General features: G+C 41.8%; 1 protein-coding gene across 1 annotated transcript in view; it reads left to right on the top strand.

Moving 5' to 3' along the window:
• LOC140207977 (scavenger receptor cysteine-rich domain-containing protein DMBT1-like) overlaps positions 1–22176 on the top strand; it is a 93635-nt gene that overhangs the window by 40709 nt on the left and 30750 nt on the right. Inside the window, exons 5-6 of the mRNA XM_072276509.1 lie at positions 9363–9537; positions 14564–14781. Coding sequence (XP_072132610.1) covers positions 9363–9537; positions 14564–14781 — 393 coding nt within the window. The remainder of the gene's footprint in view (positions 1–9362; positions 9538–14563; positions 14782–22176) is intronic.

The raw sequence follows: 22176 nt of genomic DNA, 5'->3' as shown, positions 1-22176 counted from the left end.
TCATCCCTACAATCGACAAGATCCTTTCCTGTAGTGAGGTGGGTTTCATCAACAGTACATTTCTTTCAAAATTGTCATGAGTAACTTTAGGTTTCATTCAATAATTATATGATTACCTGAATTAACATTGCTCTGTTACACCAATAGAACAATGGTCCAGGCCTTTGGACACTGGCAGTATAATTTAACTCTTGAAACAATATAGCTGCCAATGACTTACTTTCCAAGATTCGTACCATTTCAAAATTGGATTGTCTGTAGCTCTTCGGCCAGCTCAGTACGTTCTCCTCAATAACTATTCAGAACTAAAACTAAACATTCGCACAGTTCTGACTTGGATAAAGAGTCTGGAACAAAAATTAGGCCCATAAGCATTTGAGTCAGAATGTAATTACAAAATAAATACAGAAACCGCATATCAGTGTTTCAGAGGAGAAGATGTATTCAAGATATGTGCAACAACAGGTGTTTCCTGTGAGCTCAACAGAAAAGCACTTTTTAGACACATTGCTGCAGAATGTGACAAGACGGTTTATATATACACAGAATGAATGAATGAATATTAGGAACTTTATTTAATTATTACTGTGCAAATATTCTTTCTGGACGTTCCTAGGGACAAAAAGATGCAAGACACATATTGAAATGCTATTATTAAAGTAGGAGTGACTGCATTAGCTTAAAGTCATGGCGAGATGCCAAGAAAACTAAATAAAAACACAAATGTTCTTGTTCTGAAGCAGTTCTTAGTGTCCACAGTGTTGGGGGAGGGAGAGGAGAAATTGATTACATTGGCAAATTTTGGAATCCATGCAATCTCTGATAACAGCTAGAACAGAAAGTAACTCGAGTGCAGGATCTGACAACAAAAATAGCTCAAAATGAACGGACAAATGCAGCAGAATTTTTCAAATTGCGAATGTAAGTTAACAGAGCAATCAGTTTAACCTTAAAGATATGATTAAAGACATAAACAGCTGCTGCATTATTTGAATTTTTGTATAGCTTGTTGCCGTCCCAAAGCTGTACTCAGGATTGACAGATACGAGAAATCCAAGAGTGTAAGAATATAAAACCAATAATGTTTCGAAATTGGGGAAAATGCATTTGGTGATTTGGGTTTGGAGTAGCAAAACAATATTCATTGGAATCAGTGGTGACCTGTTACAGATAAATAATGCATGTTGTGGAAATTCAGTTTTCGAAATGAGTCTAAGACGAGGCCATTGTCATATGTTCTGTGTCCTTATTTCTCAGAGTCATTTTATGATACAGTACCATCGTGTATATCGGTATGTCAATTGCTTCATGGTATTACTGCTGCTCCGTCTATCGATGTACTGCATACAATCGAGAAGTAAATATGATAAAATCATTATCAAAGTAACGCTGGCATAGAGAAAGCGCAACTTGACGCAGCGTCCAATCCAGCTGGACATTCATCTTCCATTTTGCCCGAAATACTTCCAATTTTCTCGGACTTCCCGGCAGTTTTAGTTTCTAAAAATAGAATGCTAATTTTTGTAACAAAAACAGCTATTCTGTTTTTCCTCTCCCCTTTTCACTGCCTTTCTTTAGTATTCTGTACTGTTTTATCTTTTCACTTGGTGCATTGGATGCTTATGCAACTCAGCATTGAGTTCACTGTGCTTCGTCACAGCCCAATATTTCACATAAAAGATGATGACATTCTTTCTCCGATTTCAGATATGTCTTTGTTTTCCAAACTCCTCAACCTTCCTTCGCGTTTCCATTTTCATTTCGCATTTTCTTCAAGACAGACTTAGAAATTTTCACGTTGATCGCAGTTTATTTCTAGAAACAGAAATTCGATAGATAAATGCAAGATTGGTTCATGGACTACAAGACTCGTCTTGCCTGTTGAATGTTCTCAGCTTTTCGCATGTGACTTGTTCTCCTTTGCCTTGCGATAGCGTTCAGTTGCTCATCTCAGCTTTGACTTTGTATTTATGTATGTATGTATGTATGTATGTGTGTATGTATTTATTTATTTATTTTGCTGTATTAGAGCATAGAACATAGAATAGTACAGCACAGCACAGACCCTTCGGCCCACAATGTTGTGCCGACCCTTAAACCCCACCTCCAATATAAACCCCCTCACTTTAAATTCCTCCAAATACCTGTGTAGTAGTCTCCTAAAGTTCACTAGTGTATCGGCCTCCACCACTGACTCAGGCAGTGCATTCCGCGTATTAACCACTCTCTCAGTAAATAACCTTCCTCTAATATCCCCCTTGAACTTCCCACTCCTTACCTGAAAGCCAGTCCCTCTTGTATTGAGCAGTGGTGCCCTGGGGAAGAGGTGCTGGCTGTCCACTCTATGTATTCCTCATAATATCTTGTATACCTCTATCATTTCTCCTCTCATCCTCATTCTCTCCAGAGGGTAAAGCCATAGCTCCCCTAATCTCTGATCATAATGCATACTGTCTAAACCAGGCAGCATCCTGGTAAATCTCCTCTGTACCCTTCCCAATGCTTCCACATCCTTGCTATAATGAGGCGACCTGAACTGGACACAGTACTCCAAGTGTGGCCTAACCAGAGTTTTATAGAGCTGCATCATTACATCGCTACTCTTAAAATCTATCTCTCGACTTATGAAAGCCAACACCCTATAAGCTTTCTTAATTACCCTAGCTACCCGTAAGGGAACTGTCAGGGATCTGCGGATATGTACCCCCAGAGCCCTCTGCTCCTCCACACTTCCTGTGCACCTAACGTCCAAGTGAGATTGCTGCTATCAATATGATTCCAGGGCATGGGGAGGAACGGTCATCTTCCAGAAAATGGTTTCCCACTATACTCTGGAGAACTTTTTTAAATTACGAAACGTAGAAACATACAAAAAAAAAAATCTTGAGATACATGTATGTCATTATGTCCCATTAAAAACACACTCTAATGAGGGCACAGAAACAGCAAAAACTCTTAAAAAACGAGATAGCAAGTGTCTTAGCCAGAGAAAATAGAAACTAAACCGGTAGACAGTAGGAACAGATTCTTGCGCCAATGATATCTGTACTGAAATCCCCACAAAATTGCACACACCATATCTACCAGCATGTTTACAGTCAAACCAGCCGCATCATGTTCCCGATCCCATCTGAAAGTCTTCTGAACGCAACTATCGTATCTGCTTCTAGCGGTAGCTTTAGCAACCTGTTAGACGTACCTCTCTTTGTTAATTAAACAGCTTCCCCTGCACATTCACTGTAAACGTGTCTTCCTTTCAGTCTAAAGTTTAGCTGCTGTGGTTTTGACCTTTTTAATATGGGCGTTCGTGATGGTGGTCTTGTCATGGCTTTGTACAAGGCGGAGAGAGAGGGAGAGAGAGTGAGAGAGAGATAGAGAGAGAGAGGGGGGGAGAGAGAGCGAGAGAGAGAGCGAACGACTGTGACTGTGTGGCGCGCCACTCCTCACACAGACATTTTCGCAGTATTTTCCCTTTATTTTACGAGGTCAACCTTGCATGTACGCGGGAGCGGAGCCGACTGGTTTCTAACCCGGGAAGCTCCGCTCCCGGGTCCGGCGCCGATGTCATTGCGCCACCAGCCGACCCGAGATGCCCTTTTCCACAAAGAAACCATACCGGTTTGCCACTCCCATCCTATGTGTATTGCAGACTGTAATTAATCCTAGTCCTCACAATCCACCCACAAAGTTCAGATCACTGATCAGAGTCTCATTTGTCTCTTCGATTTCTTAGTCAAGGGATAAACATTGAGCTCCAGTTCACTGGCAGCTTAGCTGTCTGGACAGTAAATACAGCAATCTTCGTCTATTCCCCAGCGATCTGCCCACGTTCATCTCCTAAAGGTCGGATAAATCCTATCAGGTCATGGGAATTCATCCATCTCACCACCATCTCTCCTTTCAGCCTAAAGTTAAGCTGCCCTGTCTCTCATCTTTCAAACAAGCAACACATTTTTGTTTCGGGATACTAGTGTCTTTCCTAGGTACACTACCTCAATTTTTTCCCTATTGAACTATATTTAAAATCCCTTCAGCCATAACTTTTCATGATATTCTCTTGAATGTTTTGACGATCTTTCTCAGTTTTCAGGCATTCGCCATTTTGTATCATCCACAAATTTAACCACAATGTTTATGTTATTTCAAAGGAACAAACAGACTAACATAACCCCTTGCAGAACACCACTAGGCACGGTCTTCAAGCTAGAATTTCACGCTGCAACCTCCATAGTCTGTCGAGTTCTATACCCAAACTTCCAAGTGGCTCGGCATCCTGTGTATCTAAATCTTCATGTTCAACCCACCATAGAAAACATTAACAGATGCAACGCCAATCAGCATGCCGAAGTCACCCAAGACGAATACATTAAATCACTGAACTCGCTTTCTACAGTTCTAAATTCACTTTTGTTCTGCGATCACCTCTTCCACCCAAAACCAACATACTGGTTGCCATTCCTACCCTATGTTGTTTTTTTTTCTGTAATCAATCTTATCCTTGGCAATCTACCCCACTAATTTCACAACACTCATTGGGGACTCAATTGTCTGTTCGCATTTGTAGTCATGGGAGCAACATTGAGATCCAATTCACTGGTAGCTTGGCTGAATGGGAAGTAAGTACAGAAATCTTCATCGATTCCACAACATTCTTCCCACGTGTATCTCCATAAGGTAGGATAAGTCCAATCAGACCATGGTAATGTGTCCATCTTAATGTCCTTCAAAGCATTTAATAACATCTACCTCTTTGCTTCATAATTCAGCAGCTTATTCTAATAGCACACTTTGATCTCACTTTCATTGTATCCTACTCCTTCGTGAATATAAATGCAGAAAGCTGATTTAGTACTTTGCCGACATCCTCTGACTCCTGACACAAATTAGCTCCATGCTCCTTCAGCAGTAATACCCCCTCCATTGTCTGTCTCTTGTTCTGAAACTGCAACATATGTAGTTAGGATTCTTCTTGAGCAAGTTGTTAAGATCGTTCTGAAACCTTTGGAGGTTCTCTTCCTTGGTAAGTTTCTCTATATATCTCTAAATACCTTGTCCGATTTCATGAGCTATGTTTTTCTTTCTCTCCCTTTAGTGACTAGAACTACAACTTCTTCTGTCACTTAAGGCCCCTTCCTTTACCATCTTTATCTTTCAATCTCATTGAACGTGCCTTATCTGACCTCTGGACTAAGTCAGTGAACTGGGGCATATGAGAAACTTGAACCGGGTGAGTGATTGATTCAGCGAGACCATATCCGTGAAATTAACTACCGGGAAAAAAAGCACCTTGCAAAAAAGGAGGGAAACCGAGAATTCGATGTCATAGGAATCACAATCATTTTAAGATGTGAAAAAACAAAAAAACATGATAAGTTCTGGAGTGCGTTCTAATATTCCTGGAGATTTATGAATTCCTGAGAAAGAATTTTCGTTTTGGAGAGATATCTTTCAGATAATTCCATGTATCACCAGAGAATGGTATACAGCACTCTTTTATTATTTCTTTGCTGATTTTGCGTGGAAATAACATTAAATATTCTGCCTGAAATCGAGAGACATAGTTAGACAAATTGACGACAGCATAAAGTTTTTTTTGTATTGCAACACCCTACCCCCATTTCCGCACCGAAAGCTGATCAGCGAAGACCATGAATTAAAGGAGCATTCAACAAGGCGCGATACTGACATGCCCTACTAATGATAGTGTGAGTCGGGACAGGATCGCTGAGCAAATTATCAATGAGACGAACAGCGTGATGTTGGGAAAATGAGAGTTGAGTAATCTGGTCTCAGAGAAAGCTCACCAGATCTTAAACAAAGTTACAAGACAGGATATGTTTCGATGCACACATCGGGTCGGTGATTCATGGCCTTTCTAGTTTCTCACCGCTCATTGGTTTCTCACAGCCAATGAGAGAAGATGGCCCCATCATGACCATTAAAGGGCAAAATTTATCTCATTGGTGCGTTTCAGTGTATTGCGGTTCACAACTCAATATGGGAAATTTGACGATTCAGAGAGAAATACTGAGTACTCGGGGGAAAGAAAAAAAAGTTCAGATCAAGTGGAGCGTGAGAAGGTTTTGGAGAGATTCTTAGCTGTCTGCAGTACCGGCTCCTTTAACATTCTGGAGAAACCTTTCTAAATGACCACCGCTATAATGCTGCACTCTGTCGTGGCACTGACGATGATGCATATCTGGACCAGTGAGTGTATTAAAAATATGGAAATTATTGGGCAAAGAACATAAATTATCAATAACCTGTTCACTTGCGCACGTTTATTGCAATCTTGCTGAATATTACAATCTTACTGGAAAGAAGAACACAGAAATAACATTATGACTAGGCATAAAGGAAAGCTTAATTTGTTTGTATGATTAGAGTATACTGGCTGAATGGATCAGGAATCAGGCAGATTTGTTCGCAATTCATGACGATGAAAATAGAACACTGAGATTTGTTTACTTTGCAGTTTCATTGAAAATGCTTTTTTTATATTCCATTGTTTAAGCAAGTTCTCGTTTGAATCGCTGACGTTAGAGAACTGTTTCCATTAATTACATGGACTTACACGTTTGAACCTCCTAATGAGGTCTTTGTGAAACGGTCACTCTGAAATTGCACATACACTAATGGAGGTGTCTCGTCTCAGAAATTATCCCTCCGCAAACCAGCGGCTGTTGTCAAATGATATTCCAAACAGATAATAAATTGGAATTGACTAGAACGGGAGATAAGTTGATGTTAGGAATCTACGCATTGGGATCCGGAATGAATATCTCAGTGAATGTGCGTAGCTCCCAAAGCTGCAGTTGTTCCTGGCTGAAGGCTTGTGCACAACTTTCTTGCTGTTATTTATTAGTTACAGCTCTTTCTGCCACCATGTGGCATATTCAAGTGAAGGAATTTGAAAAATGCACTTAGACTTAGATTTTGGAAACGTTTTACATCTTTGAAATCATTCTGCAATACAGTGAATATTTACGAATAATTTTGGTTTTATTCTTCAATCATTCGACGATTTTTAGTTTTAATCCATCATGCAGTGATGCAATGAGATTCGTTATCTATGATCTTATATTACATTATATGTCAAATTTTACATTTAGCTTTCCCTTTTATTGCACGTCAGGAGAAATACAACTAAACATTTTGTTTTGCAGTTCATATTCCTGTGTTCCAGTGCATGGATGCGACGAATCACAGTTAGTGACATGTTGAAATTTATATTCTTATTCCCTGTGTTGGTTTAAATTATGATTTAGATTCTCATGGAAATGCGACGATTTTTTTTTTATCTCCTTTCAAGTATCTGGATAAAATGTTTAATACTTGGCTGCCGTATGAAATGGAAACATCCAGGGAATCAGGGGCACCAACGAAATGGGAAATTTACTTAACATCTAGGCAGAATGCGCAATACCTGTGAAAATAAATAAAAACAAGAAATACAAATAGCTCTCGTCCGCAGATACAGCTTAATCCGTCTTGCGTTTTTGACTTTATTTCTCTTCTGTTGAATATCCCGCATAACATCCTATGACCACACAACCTAATCCCAGTACTTCACAAACAAATCTAATTCTGCATTTCTCATTTCAGGTCGCTTCGGGGATTGTCAGCCAGAACCGTCAGGTAACTTTGCTAACTTTTCACTGCGCGGGGGGCTGGGCAATTACAACTAATTGCTATTGAAACTCCAGCTGATAGGTGACTGCACCATTAGACTTCAGAGCAGAATTATTTCATTTAACCTATCGAGCCTGCTCTGCCGTTCCATCATATCTGATTCTAGATCACACTCGACCCCATACACCTACCTTCTCGCTATAACCTTTGGTGCCCTGACCAATCTGGAAACTATCGGGTTCCGCTTCAAATATACCCACGAACGGCCACTGCCGAAGTCTGTGGCAGAGCATTGCAGAGATCTACTACTGTCTGACTAAAAAGATCCCCCTTACCTCTCTTTTAAAACGTCACCCTTCAATTTTTAGGCTGTGTGCTCTAGTTCTGGAAAGCCCACTCTAGCAAACAACCTCTCTTCGTCCACCTTAGTCCATTCAACATTCGGTAGGAGTCAAAGAGATTCTGCCCCTCCGCATTCCTCCCAATTCCAGTCAGTACAGAAAGAAATCTACCAAACACTCCTCATATGTTAACCCCATCATCCCTGGGGAATCACCCTCCTAAACCTCAACTGAACACTCCCTAATGACAATACGTATTTTCTGAGATATGCGGCCCAAACTATTGACAATACCCCAAGTGCGGCATGGTTAATGTCTTGTAAAACCTCAGTGTTATCTCATTGTTTTTTTTTTATTCTAATCCCCGTGAAATAAAGGCCTATTTGCATTCTATACCGCAGACTGGAGCTGTAAATTAACCTTCTGGGAATCTTGCAAGAGTCTTGAAAAAAAAAAACACTGAGTTTTGAGTTATCTCACCATTTAGATAATAATTTGCACCATTGTTCATTTTACCAAAATGCACTTTCATACAATTTCCAACATAATGTCTCATCAGCCACTTTTTTCCCCCCGATTTTCCAGTTTGTCTGCGTTCTTACGCAATCGCACTGCTTACTCGGCACTAACTGCTCCTCATACTATCTTCGTATCATCGGCAGGCTTTGCCGAAAAGTCATAAGTTCTATTATCTAATTCTTTGACAAACAATGTGAAAAGTAGCGGCCCCAGTACTGACCGACGAAGATCACCAATGGTCACTGGCAGCCAAAAGAAAAGGCACCCTTTATTCCAAGACGCTGCCTCCCGCCTGTCAGCCATTCTTCTGCCCATGCCAGTATCTTTCCGGTAAGGAAATAGGATTGTATTTCAACTTGCAACGATAATGCGTCATCTTCAGGTAGGGCGGATAGCAGAGAAAGTACTTTCCCTGACTTTAGTTTTCCCGAAGCTTGCATTGTTAAATTCATCCTCTTACTGCTGATGCTGACGACACGCGAAGGCTCAGTTCGACTCTTTCCAACAAATTTTGGTTTCGATATCCCAATGAATGAGGACTGTGTGCAGTAGGACAATGACAGAATGGCAGATCTGCCGCTCTCCGAAGAATGCATATAACCTTGTCTTCGGGGGAGCTACCCAATTCTTCTCCTGGGACGACCGGCTTCCTCCAGCTCTCAGTCGTCAACTAGTTTCTTGTCTTTTTGTCACGTTAAGCAGCTCAAAAAGGTGTTTCCCTATCCTGACCTCCCGCTTGACCAAACATTTTGCATGAAGAATTTTGAACTTTCAGGCGCCGTTTAGTAGCGTACGCGATGCGCCGAGCACTAATGGCCTCCAGCTTAAACCGCTGTTTACTGTGGATCGTTATTTTCTGTTATTTTCCAGAAAGCGTGACGTTGAGGTTGGTGAATGGCGGCAGTCGATGCGACGGGAGATTGGAGATTCAGTACAAAGGAAGCTGGGGGACTGTGAATAGTCGTTCTTGGGATATGCCGGACGCGAATGTGGTGTGTCGGCAGCTGGGCTGCGGCGCTGCACTGAGAGCCTATGATTATGATAGGTATGGGGAAGGATCCGGACCTGTATTCACGACGAATGTTAAGTGCGGTGGGAGCGAGGCCGCTCTCCAGGAGTGTAAATCAGAGCCATGGGGTGACACTGGCTATTCACACAGTGAGGATGCTGGCGTTGTTTGTAAAGGTAAAAGTCAGGTTTTTATATCTGCGGTGCCGCGAGTTTGATGTCCTCCTGCATATCACTAATGCCAATACTCGAATAGAATGCCCCCGGTGTCAAACTAAGTCCAATTTGTGTCGGGATTATTTTCGTCATGTTGGAATTACTATTCGTATTATCGTGTCTTGTACTGATGTTAACCACTGTAAGCATACTTGTCAGTCTGCACAACTACACGATCATATGACCAGGTCGAACAGCATCTGTGGTGGGAGAGAAATTCTCCGTCAGACCATGAGATATCGGAGCAGAATTAGACTATTTGATCCAATGAGTCTGCTACGCTTTCAGTCACGCCTGATCATTCCCCCCCCCCCCCCCACTTCATCAACTCCACTCCCCGGACTTCTCTCTGTAAATTTTCTTGCCGTGCTCATCAAGAGCTTATCAAGTTCTGTCTTAAATATCGGCAACGACCTGACTTTCAGCAGAGTCTTTCGTAATAGATTCACAAATTTACCTCCCTCTGGCAAAAAAAAAAAGAATTTCTCAGCATCTCTGTTCTACATGGACGTCCCCCTTTCGTGAGGCTGTTCCCTCTTGTCCAAGAATCCTCCTACACGGGAAACATCCTTTTCACATGTTTTCTGACTAGGCTTTCAACATTCGAAATTTTCACTGAGATCCCTCCCCGTCCTTGTAAATTACAGCGCGTACAGATCCGTGGTATTAAACGTTCTTCTGTGACAATCCTTTCATTCGTGGATTCATCGTTGTAACTTCCTCTGAACTTTTTTTAATACCAGCGTATGTTTTTCTTAGAATGGGAGCACAAATCTGTGAACAATGCTCAAGGCGACGCCTCACCAGTAGCGTATAAATCCTCCGCATCATTTGTTTTCTAGTCGTCTGAAAATGAAGATGCTGGAGAAAAATAATGCGTTCGCCTTACTCACCACCGACTCAGCCTGCAAGTTAACCATTCCGGGTGTTTTGCACCAGGACTCCCAGGTCCCTTTGCAGTTCAGATTTTGTTTTGAATTTCTCCCCGTTTAGAAAATAGTCTGTACCTTTATATCTATTACCAAAGTTCATTATCATACATTTTCCATCATTGTATTTCATTTGCCACTTTGTTCCCTATTCTCCCAACATGTCTACGTCCTTTTACAGCCTGCCAGTTTCCTCAACACTACCTGTCCTTACGCCAATCTTCATATCATCTGCACACCTGACAACAAAGCCGTCTATTTTATCATCTAAACCATTGACATACGGCATAAAAAGAAGCAAACCCGAAACCGAACCCTCCGAAACACCACTAGACTCTGGCAGCCAACTGAAATGACTTTTCCCACTCGCTGCTTCCTAGCAATCAGCCAATGATCTCACCGTTTTTCTGTAAGACCATGGGCTTCTACCTTGTTAAGCAGCATCATATGTGGCACCTTGTGAAAGCTCTTCTGAGAGAACAAATATGCGACATCCTCTGCATCCTCTTTATCAATCCTACTTGTAATCTCGAAAAGGATATCTGCAGATTCGCTAGGCAAGATTTTCCGTTATGGAGTTCATGCTGAGTTTGGCCTGCCGTGTCCAGTGTCACCAAGTACTCCATTACTTCATCGTTAGCGATTGCATCAAACATGTTTCTAACCACTTAAGTCACGTTGGCTGGTTCATAATTTCCTTTCTGCTGCCTTCCTTCTTCCTTAAAGAGTGGAGTGAGTTCTGAAATTTACCATTCATCTGGCACCATGCCAGAATCCAATGTTTTATGGAAGATTATTAATAATGCCTGTGCAATATCTACCGCTACCTCTTTCAGAACCCTAGGATGCTGTTCGTTTGGACCGGATGACTGATGTACCCTTCGCTGTTTCAGATTTTTGAACACCATACTCCCTTGTAATAGTAATTGCACTCACTTTTCTTCCCTCACTCCCTTTAATACCTGGCACACTTCTATTGTCTTCCACAGTGAAGACTGATGCAAGGAACTCATTTAGCTCATCTGTCATCTCCTTGTCCCCCGTTATTTCTCCCGCCTCATTTTATATCGATCCTATATCCACTTCCATCCTGATTTTATTGTTTACGTACTTGAAAAAGATTTTACTATTGACTTTGAACTTGTTTGCTAGCTTGCTTTCATCTTTTCACCTTTTTCCTCCAAATGATTTTTGAGTTCCTCTCTGTAGCTTTCGAAACGCTTCCCAATCCTCCAGCCTCCAGATAATTTCTGCGGTGTTGTCTGCCGTTCCTTTTCCTTTAACTTTCACTTGCCTTGTCAGACACGGCTGTACTGTTTTGCCTGTTGAGTATTTCTTCGTTTTTTTCAAATACATCTCGTCTTCACTTTCCTCATTTTTTTTGCCTCCAGAAACGCACGCTCTCAACCCTGCCAGCAGCTCGTTCCAATTTACTTTGGTCAACTCCTTCCTCAATCTGGTGCAATACCTTTACTCCACTAAAATATTTCTGCTTCATATTTTACTTTTTTTCCTGTAGAATTTTAAGTTGAACTCAATCATATTGTGATTACTGCATGCAGTCCATTTACCTCATGCTCCCTGATCACCTCCGTTTCATTATGAAACACCCAATCCAGTATAGTTGGTCCCCTAGTAGACTCAACGACAAATTGCTCGAAAAAGCCATCTCGCACCATTCAATAAACTCACTGCCTTGAGACTCATAACTAATCCGATTTCCCAGTCACACTGCATGTTGAAGTATTCCATGATTATAATACATTTGCCCTTTTGACACGCCTTTTCTATGTCCCGCTGGTTCACATCTGAACTCCTGTTGGGAGGCCTGTATATAACTGCAACTAGGGTCTTTTCCCTTGCAGTTCCGGAAATCAACCAACATGGATTCAACAACTTCCGTTTCTATGTCACATATTTCTAAAGATTTGATGTCATTCTTTACCACCCTACCCTGCCACCCTCTCTGCAGCCATTCTTATCGCTCCAATGTAACGTGTACCCTCAGACATTCAGCTGCCAACGACAGCTATCCTGCAGCCATGATTCGCTGATGGCCACAACATCATACCTGATAATCTGCAATGGTGTAGCAAGAGCATCCACCATATTTCCTGTACCCCGTGCACTGTTAAAACACTTTGTGTACTGTATTAGCTCCCCTTTATTGATACTGAATCCCTAATTTTATCCTGTCATCTTCCTGACCTTCGTGACAGTCTTACTATACGCTATATTTGGTTTTATACCATCCGTCTTATTCTGAGCCCCTTCACTCTGGTTTTCATCCGCTGCCAACAGTTTAAACACTGCACAGCCGCTCTAACAAACCTAACCGCGAGGATATAGGCACCCTTCGGGTTCAGGTGCAACCCGTCGCTTTGGTATAAGTCATATTTCTCCCAGCAGTGATCCCAATGACCCAAGAACCTGATACCCTATCCCCTGTACTAGCGTCTCAGCCGTGCATTAACTTGTCGACGTCCAGACTGTACAAACTCGAACCAGAAATGCCTGGAATTTGATGATCAAAGTCAAAATCAATGTGAAGCAGATGATGATTGCTTTCTTATTTCGTCCACATTTCTTTTTCAGTTGCTCCAAATTCCACAATTTGCAGCCATTGATTGTAGTGTCATTCAGCACCGCAACAGTTATTTTCCTTTAACCTATACAAGAGAACCAACATGATAATCTGATCCGATTTGACACACGGTGTCCCATATCTCTGCTAACATGTTCCATCTTTATATCTGTCGAAGTGGATTTAAAGTTACGTTTCTTTAACTGTTCCAACTGCGTTCACTCTTAGTTCCCTGGTACACCTGCCACCATGTGGTTTAAGAGGTTGGCCCTCAGTTGCTTTTGATTATTTTTCCTCTCTCATGATACACCTGTGCTTTCAATTATTGATCCATTTTCCTTACAAAAGCATTGTGTGCAACAAATAAACAAATAAATGATAATAAATAATGGTGACAGTATGAAATAAGGGAATAAGCAAGTAAATAAACAAGTAATCATAGAGCTGCCGCGAAATGGGCAGGTAGATAGACAGAGAGAAACATAGAAACGTAGAAAGCTTTCAGCACAATACAGGCGCTTCGGCCCACAATGTTGTGCCGAACATGTCCCAACCTTAGAAATTACTAGGCTTACCTATAGCCCTCATTTTTTCTAAACTCCATCTACCTGTCCAAAAGTCTCTTAAAAAACTCGGATCCGCCTCCGCCACCGCTGTTTCCGGCAGCCCATTGCACGCACTCACCACTCCCTGCGTAAAAAACGTGTCTCTGAAATCTCCTCTGTACCTACTCCCCAGCACCTTAAAACTGCGTCCTGTTGTGGCAACCATTTCCGCCCCGGAAAATAGCTTCTGACTGCCCACACGATCAATGCCTCTCATCATCTTATACATCTCTATCAGGTCACCTCTCATCCTCGGTCGCTCCAAGGAGAAAAGGCCGAGTTCACTCAAACTGTTTTCAGATATACTAACATACCAATGAATGTGTATATAAAATACTAATTTATCAATTTAACTGCTTATTTATTTGTTTGTTTGTTTGTTTGCTTATTTAATTAATAAATATATATAGTATTTGAATAAAACATATATGGAAATCAACAAACAATCGATGCTTCGGGCTGAGGCAATTCCTCGCCGTGAATAATCAATGTTCGTATTTTGGGTGCTTTGCTCCTCTCGATGGATGCTGACTGATGTGTAAAGATCCGTCAGCATTTTGTGTCTGTTGCTCAAAATTCCTAGCCAGTGCAAAAACTGTTGTGTTAACGTTCAATCCTTTTTTTTTAATTCCAGAAAGTATGAAGGTGAGACTGGAAAAAGGAGGCAGTCCATGCGCCGGGAGAGTGGAAGCGAACCGCGGGATACTGGAGACCTGTCTATGCTTCCAGCTGGGATTTGCTGGATGCAACTGTGGTGTGCAGAGAGCTGAGCTGCGGCGCCGCGCTGAAAGCCCCACACGAATATCACTTTGGAAAGGTTTTTGACTACGTTATAACGCGTAATGTTAAATGCATCGGGACCGAGGCTGCTCTGCGAGAATGTCAATCAGACGACTGGAATTTCTACACACACCCTGAACCCAACTATGCCGGCGTTATCTGCGCAGGTAAACTGAACCCCATTTCTCTGAGTACACCCTGTCTTTATTGATCTGGCTGTCCTAGAATGAGAATAACACAAACTTACTGCTCGCTGCGAGAGATCTGGTACTAAATCTACCTGTTTAGGGATTACTACTGCCATGTTGAGATAGCATCCTGATTTCAAACACCTACATAAAATCGTAAATATGTGACAGCCGGCACAGCCACCAGAACGATTGAACGGATCAAGTGACATCTGTGGGTAAGAAAATGCAGAATGTTGTCGTCAGGACTAGTATAGACCAAACTCGATATTTTAGCAACTTCTCTTGCACCACAGCTGTTGCTGGTTCCCCTGGGTTCCGCCTTATTTCGAAGTTGTCAGTAAACGTCAGCTAATTGCGAAGTATGAATAAAATGTGATGAGTCCTGTCGGAAGTAAGGGATTAGGAAACTGACCTTACGTCTCTCAAGGATATACGGTGTGTCGGAAAGATGGGATAGTAGGCAGAGCAGGTGGTGTGCTCCTGTGTATATGAAATAATATTAAATCATTAGAAATGGGTGATATAGGATCGGAAGGTGTAGAGTCTCTCTGAGGTGAGTTAAGAAATGGTAAGTTTAAAATCAACCTACTGGCAGTTTCATAAAGACTTCCAAACAGTATCCAGAATGTGGATTACCAATTGCAGCAGGAGATAGAAAAGGCGGTGTCTGAAGGGTAATGTCATGAATTTGGTTGGGGACTTTAACGTGAAAGTAGATTGGGAAAACCAGGTCAGTACCGGACCTCAAGAGAGAGAGAATGTGTTGAATGTCTAAAGGATAGCTTTTCAGAACAGCTTGTTGATGAGGGCACTGTGGGATCGGCTGTGCTGAATTGGGTGTTGCACAATGATCTGGAGGTGATAAGAGAGCTCATAGTTAAGGGACCCTTTGGGAAAAGTGATCAGAATATGATGGAGTTCACTTTGCAATTTGATAAGGAGGAACTAAGTCCCAATGTGTTGGTATTTGAGTGGAGTAAATGAAATTACAATGGCATGAGAAAGGAACAGAACAAGGTGGTTGGAAGGGGACACTAGCAGGAAGGACAGCAGAACAGAAATGGCTGGAGTTACTGCGAAAAATGAGAGAAATACAATGCAGATCTATTGCCAAAAAAGAAGAAATGTCCGAATGGAAGAAGGACACCACCGTGGCTGACAAGTGAAGTAGGAGCCAAAGTAAAAACAAAAGAGAGGGCGTACAAAGAGGTCAAAGCGACACGAAGATCAAGATCGCAGAAAGAAACAAAAAGGTCATTAGGAACGAAAAGATGAATTATGGAAGGTCGCTGGCGACCAATATCAAAAAAAAAACTAAAAGCGTTATTAAGTATAGAAAAGTATGGAGAGTTGATGGTAGATATTGAACCAATAGAAACTGACGCTTGAAGTGTTCTGAAAAAAAATAGTTGAAGACATCCTGAAGCCTTTAACGATGATCTTTCAAGAGTCGAAAGATTCTAGCACTGTACGGCATGTCTGGAAAATTACAAATGCTACGTTACAATTTAAGAAGGGTGAGTGGCAGCAGAAAGAAAATTAGAGACTAGTTAGCTGATATCAGTAGTTGGGAAATTTTTGGAATCGATTGATAGGGATGAGAATACGGAATACCTGGAGGCACGTGACAAGATAGGCCAAAGCCAGCATGGTTTCCTGAAAGACAAAATCCTGTATAGCTAAACTATTGCAATTATTTGAGGAACTTACAAGCAGGGTAGACAAAGGAGATGTACTGAAAATGGTGTACTTGGATTTTCAGAAGGCCTTTGACAAGGTGCCACACATGAGGTTGCTTCGGTAGATAAGAGCCATCGAATTACATGGGAATTACTAGCATGGGTGGAGCATTGGCTGTTCGGCAGAAAACAAATCTTATTCCGGCTGTCTGCCGATTACCAGTAGAGTTCCACGGGAGTCGGTGTTGGGACCGCCGCATTTTACGATGTATGTCAATGATATGGACTGTGGAATTAATGGACTTGTGGCTAAATTTGCCGATGATACAAAGATAGGTGGAAGAGCGTGTAGTGTTTAGATACTTAGATAGATTAGGAGAATAGGCAAATACGTGACAAATGAAATTCAATGTTGGAAAGTGCATGGGAAAGAAATAAACGGGCAGACTATTATTTAGATGTGGAGGGAATTCAAAATGCATAGATGCGAAGGGACTTGAGAGTCCTTGAGCTGGATACCATGAGGTTACCCTTCAAGCGGAGATGGTGCTGAAGACGGCAAATGCATTGTTGGCATTCGTTTCTAGAGGTAAAGAATGTAAGAGCTTGGATGTGATGTTGAGGCTCTGTAAGGTAGTTGCAGACCACACGGTGTCTTGTGTGCCGTCTTGACCTCCTTATTTTAGAAACGATATACTGACATCGGAGAGGGTTCGGAGAAAATTCACGAGAATGATTCCAGGAATGGAGGGGCAGCCCCTGGACCGTGCTCCCTGCAGTTCCAGAGAATGAGGGAGGTTCTTATAGAAATATTCGAAATATTCAAAATCCTGAACATATTAGATACGGCAAAGATGTTTCCCATGGATGGGAAGTCTTTGACAAGAGGGCATGAATTCAGAATTGAAGGGCGACCTTTTCGAGCAGAGATACGGATACACTATTTTCGTCAGAGGGTGGAAAATCTGTGGAATTTGTTGCCCCGAGCGGCTGTGGAAACCAAGTCATTGAGTGCATTTAAGGCAGAGGTAAATAGGTTCTTGATTAGTCAGGACATCAGAGGGTTTGGGGGGAAGGCAGGGGAGTGGGGATGACTGGAAATATTGGATCAGCCATGACTGAATGGCGGAGCAGACTGGATGGACCGAATGGCCTACTTCTGCTCTCATAACTTATGTTCTTATGGTCACACTCATGGCATTGTGAATGCCAATGTCCCTCCGGATTAGATTCCATATTCATTCCGTGAGGAAATATGAACATGATTTCAGACCATCGCTAATGCTTGGTACCATTACATAGAATCGATTGCACTTTTAGTGATAACGAACTAACTTCGATCTCAGAACGTGCATGTGCTACCCTTTGCATTGATAATGCGGTCTGTGTGTCTCTCTGTTCTTTTCTATTTGGTTCAGATTTTTGTTAACTGCAGCGTTGCATTTTAAGTATCAAATCCAAGCAAATGTTGCCGTTGTATAACTGCCATTGTCTCGCAGAACCAGTAATTGAACCTACGGTGTATGAAAACAATCTGGAAAAAAATAAGGTTAATGCAATTCCGAAATTACTGTTCCATATAAAATTATTTCAACACATTGTCACACTTGAGAGGATCAAATGCTATCGGGACTGTAGGAAACCTGAATAAAATTAAACCGCTGGATGAACTGAACTAATCACCAGTCCTGTGTAGAGAAAATAGGAACAACACCGTTACATTCCGGGACATTGTTGTCGATTGTCTGAACAGGAAACAGAGAGCAAGGGATTCAGAGTGAGTTCTCTACCCCATAAAACTGGAGATACGGCCGAAAGGGGTTTCTACTAACAGCGGAAAAGAGAAGTGCACCGTAGGTACGTGCTGCCGTTTCTAGAGAGGCTACTGCTTCGGTCATCGGGTTTCCGGAATCAGACTCGGAATTAATATTACCGGCATTTGTCGTGAAGTATGTTAACATTGTAGCAGCCGTATAATGCAATACGGGAAAATATAGAAAAATTGTGAAGTGCATTAGGTATCTATATATATATATATATATATATACACACACACATACAGCCACACGCGCACACACACACACACACACACACACAGATGCATATATATATGACATGACATGTGTGTGTGTGTGTGAAATAGCTAATTTAAATAAAGGCTGCAAAAACAGAAAAAAAAAGAATAGTGGGGCCTTGATCATGGGCTCAATGACCATTCAGAAATCGGATGGCAGATGAAAAGAAACTGTTCTTGAATCGAGGAGTGAGTGCTTTCAGGCTTCTGTGCCCCCTTCTTGATGTTACCGATGAGAATTGGTACTTTATACAGCTGTGGATAATCCACACTTGAGATAGAAACATAGAAAGATAGAAACATAGAAAATATGTGCAGGAGTAGGCCACTCGGCCCTTCGAACCTGTACCGCCATTCAGTATGATCATGGCTGATCATCCAACTCAGAACCCTGTACCAGCCTTCCCTCCATACCCCCGATCCCTTTAGCCACAAGGGCCATATCTAACTCCCTCTTAAATATAGCCAATGAACTGGCCTCAACTGTTTCCTGTGGCAGAAAATTCCACAGATTCACCAGTCTCTGTGTGAAGAAGGTTTTCTCGGTCCTAAAAGGCTTCCTCTTTATCCTCAAACTGTGATCCCTCGTTCTGGACTTCCACAACATCGGGAACAATCTTCCCGCATCTAGCCTGTCTAATTCCTTTAGGATTTTATACGTTTTAATAAAATCCCCCCCCCCCGACACCCTCAATCTTCTAAATTCCAACCAGCATAAGCCCACTTTCAATGACTGGTGTATAATAACACCTAGGTCTCGTTGCACCTCCCCTTTTTCTAATCGGCCACCATTCGGACAATAATCTATTTTCTTGTTTTTTGCCACCAAAGTGGATAACCTCACATTTATCCACATTAAATTTGCCCACTCACCTAACCTATCCAAGTCTCCCTGCATCCTCTTAGCATCCTCCTCACAGCTAACACTGCCGCACAGCTGCGTGTCATCCGCAAACTTGGAGATGCTGCATTTAATTCCCTCATCCAAGTCATTAATATATATTGTAAACAACTGGGGTCCCAGCACTGAGCCTTGCGGTACCCCACTAGTCACCGCCTGCCATTCTGAAAAGGTCCCGTTTATTCCCACTCTTTGCCTCATGTCTGCCAACTAATTCTCTATCCACATCAATACTTTACCCCCAATATCGTGTGCTTTAAATTTGCACACTAATCTTCTGTGTGGGACCGTGTCCAAAGCCTTTTGAAAATCCAAATATACCACATCCACTGGTTCTCCCCTATCCACTCTACTAGTTACTTCTTCAAAAGATACTATGAAATTTGTCAGACATGATTTTCCTTTCACACATCCATGCTAATCATGATCATACTGAATGGCGGTGCAGCCTCGAAGGGCCGAATGGCATACTCCTGCACTTATTTTCTATGTTTCTATGTTTCTAGCTTTGTCCGATGATTTCACCGCTTTCCAAATGTGCTGTTATCGCATCTTTGATAACTGACTCTAGAATTTTCCGCACCAACGATGTTAGGCTAACCAGTCTGTAATTTCCCGGTTTCTCTCTCCTTCCTTTTTTTTAAAAAGCGGGGTTACATTAGCCACCCTCCAATCCTCGGGAACTAGTCCAGAATCTACCGAGTTTTGAAAAATTATCACAAATGCATCCACTATTTCTTAGGCTACTTCCTTAAGCACTCTGGGATGCAGACCCTCTGGCCCTGGGGGTTTATCTGCCTTTAATCCCTTCAATTTACCAAGCACCACTTCCCTACTAACATGTATTTCCCTCAGTTCCTCCATCTCACTAGACCCTCTGTCCCCTATTATTTCCGAAAGATTATTTATGTCCTCCCTAGTGAAGACAGAACCAAAGTAGTTATTCAATTGGTCTGCCATGTCCTTGTTCCCCATAATCAGTTCACCTGTTTTTGTCTGTAAGGGACCTTCATTTGTTTAAACCAATCTTTTTTTTTTTCTTTTCACATATCTATAAAAGCTTTTACAGTCAGTTTTTTATGTTCCCTGGCAATTTTCTCTCATAATCTCTTTTCCCTTTCCTAATTAAGCCCTTTGTCCTCCTCTGCTGAATTCTGAATTTCTCCCACTCCTCAGGTGAACCGCTTTTTCTGGCTAATTTGTATGTTTCTTCTTTGGAATTGGTACTATCCCTAATTTCTCTTGACAGCCACGGGTGCACTACCTTCCCTGATTTATTCTTTTGCCAAACTGGGATGAACAATTGTTGTAGTTCATCCATGCGATCTTTAAATGCTTGCCATTGTGTATCCACCGTCAACCCTTTAAGTGTCATTTGCCAGTCTATCTTAGCTAATTCACGTCTCTTACCTTCAAAGTTACCCCTCTTTAAGTTCAGAACCTTTGTTTCTGAATTAACTATATCACTCTCCATCTTAATGAAGAATTCCACCATATTATGGTCATTCTTACCCAAGGGGCCTCTCACGACAAGATTGCTAATTAACCCTTCCTCATTGCTCAATACCCAGTCTAGAATGGTCTGCTGTCTAGTTGGTTCCTCGACATGTTGGTTCAGAAAACCATCGCGCATACATTCCAATAAATCCTCTTCCTCAGCACTCTTACCAATTTGGTTCACCGAATCTATATGTAGATTGAAGTCACCCATTATAACTGCTGTTCCTTTATTGCACGCATTTCTAATTTCCTGTTTAATACCATCTCGGACCTCATTACTACTGTTAGGTGGCCCGTACACAACTCCCACTAGCGTTGCCTGCCCCTTAGTGTTACGCAGCTCTACCCATATCGATTCCACATCTTCCGGGCTAATGTCCTTCCTTTCTATTGCGTTAATCTCCTCTCTAACCAGCAATGCTACCCCACCTCCTTTTCTTTTATGTTTATCCATCGGGAATATTGAATATCCCTGAATTTTGAGCTCCCATCCTTGGTCACTCTGGAGCCATGTCTCTGTGATCCCAACTATATCATATTCATTAATAACAATCTGCACTTTTAATTCATCCACCTTTTTAAGAATGCTCCTTGCATTGACACACAAAGCCTTTGGGCGCTCTTTTACAACTCTCTTCATCCCTCTCTCGCCCTCTGGTAAAAGTCCGCGAAAACAGCTGCTTCCAGAAACACAAGACACAGCGACAATTTCTTATTGGCTAGTCACTGAATTCCAAAGTCCTGTTATCTCTAGTCATAACAGAGACATTGCTGCTACACAGAAGCCATTACCTTAACAGTGGAACATTACACAGAAGCCATTATATAAGCCTTAGCAGTGAAACCGTACAGCGTGTTACATGTGCAATATTGGAAGTAGATTTTAAGTGAGGGTTTGTATGAATTTCATATAATGCGCTTTGCCGTTTTTCCACGAGGAGTCATTTATCATGAAACTGAGGTTTTCGAAAAACTAAACAAGAGAATCGACGAGGCAACACGGTAAACGTTTCCTCCATGAAATTTATGGAAGTTTGGTCCATAAAGTTAACTCACGTGGTATCACTGTTGTGGTAGCTATTTCAATAGTAAACTTTATTCTTGATAGGACACAGGGAGTCGTACTGTGATAGCACACAGAGAGTCATTGATAGGTTGCAGAAGTGGGCTGAGAAGTGGCAGATGGAGTTCAGTGCGGAGAAGTGTGAGGTGGTACA

This window comes from Mobula birostris, chromosome 13 (assembly GCF_030028105.1).
Source record: "Mobula birostris isolate sMobBir1 chromosome 13, sMobBir1.hap1, whole genome shotgun sequence".
Classification (NCBI taxonomy): Eukaryota; Metazoa; Chordata; class Chondrichthyes; order Myliobatiformes; family Myliobatidae; genus Mobula; species Mobula birostris.
This window is presented reverse-complemented; position numbering and strand designations above follow the sequence as displayed.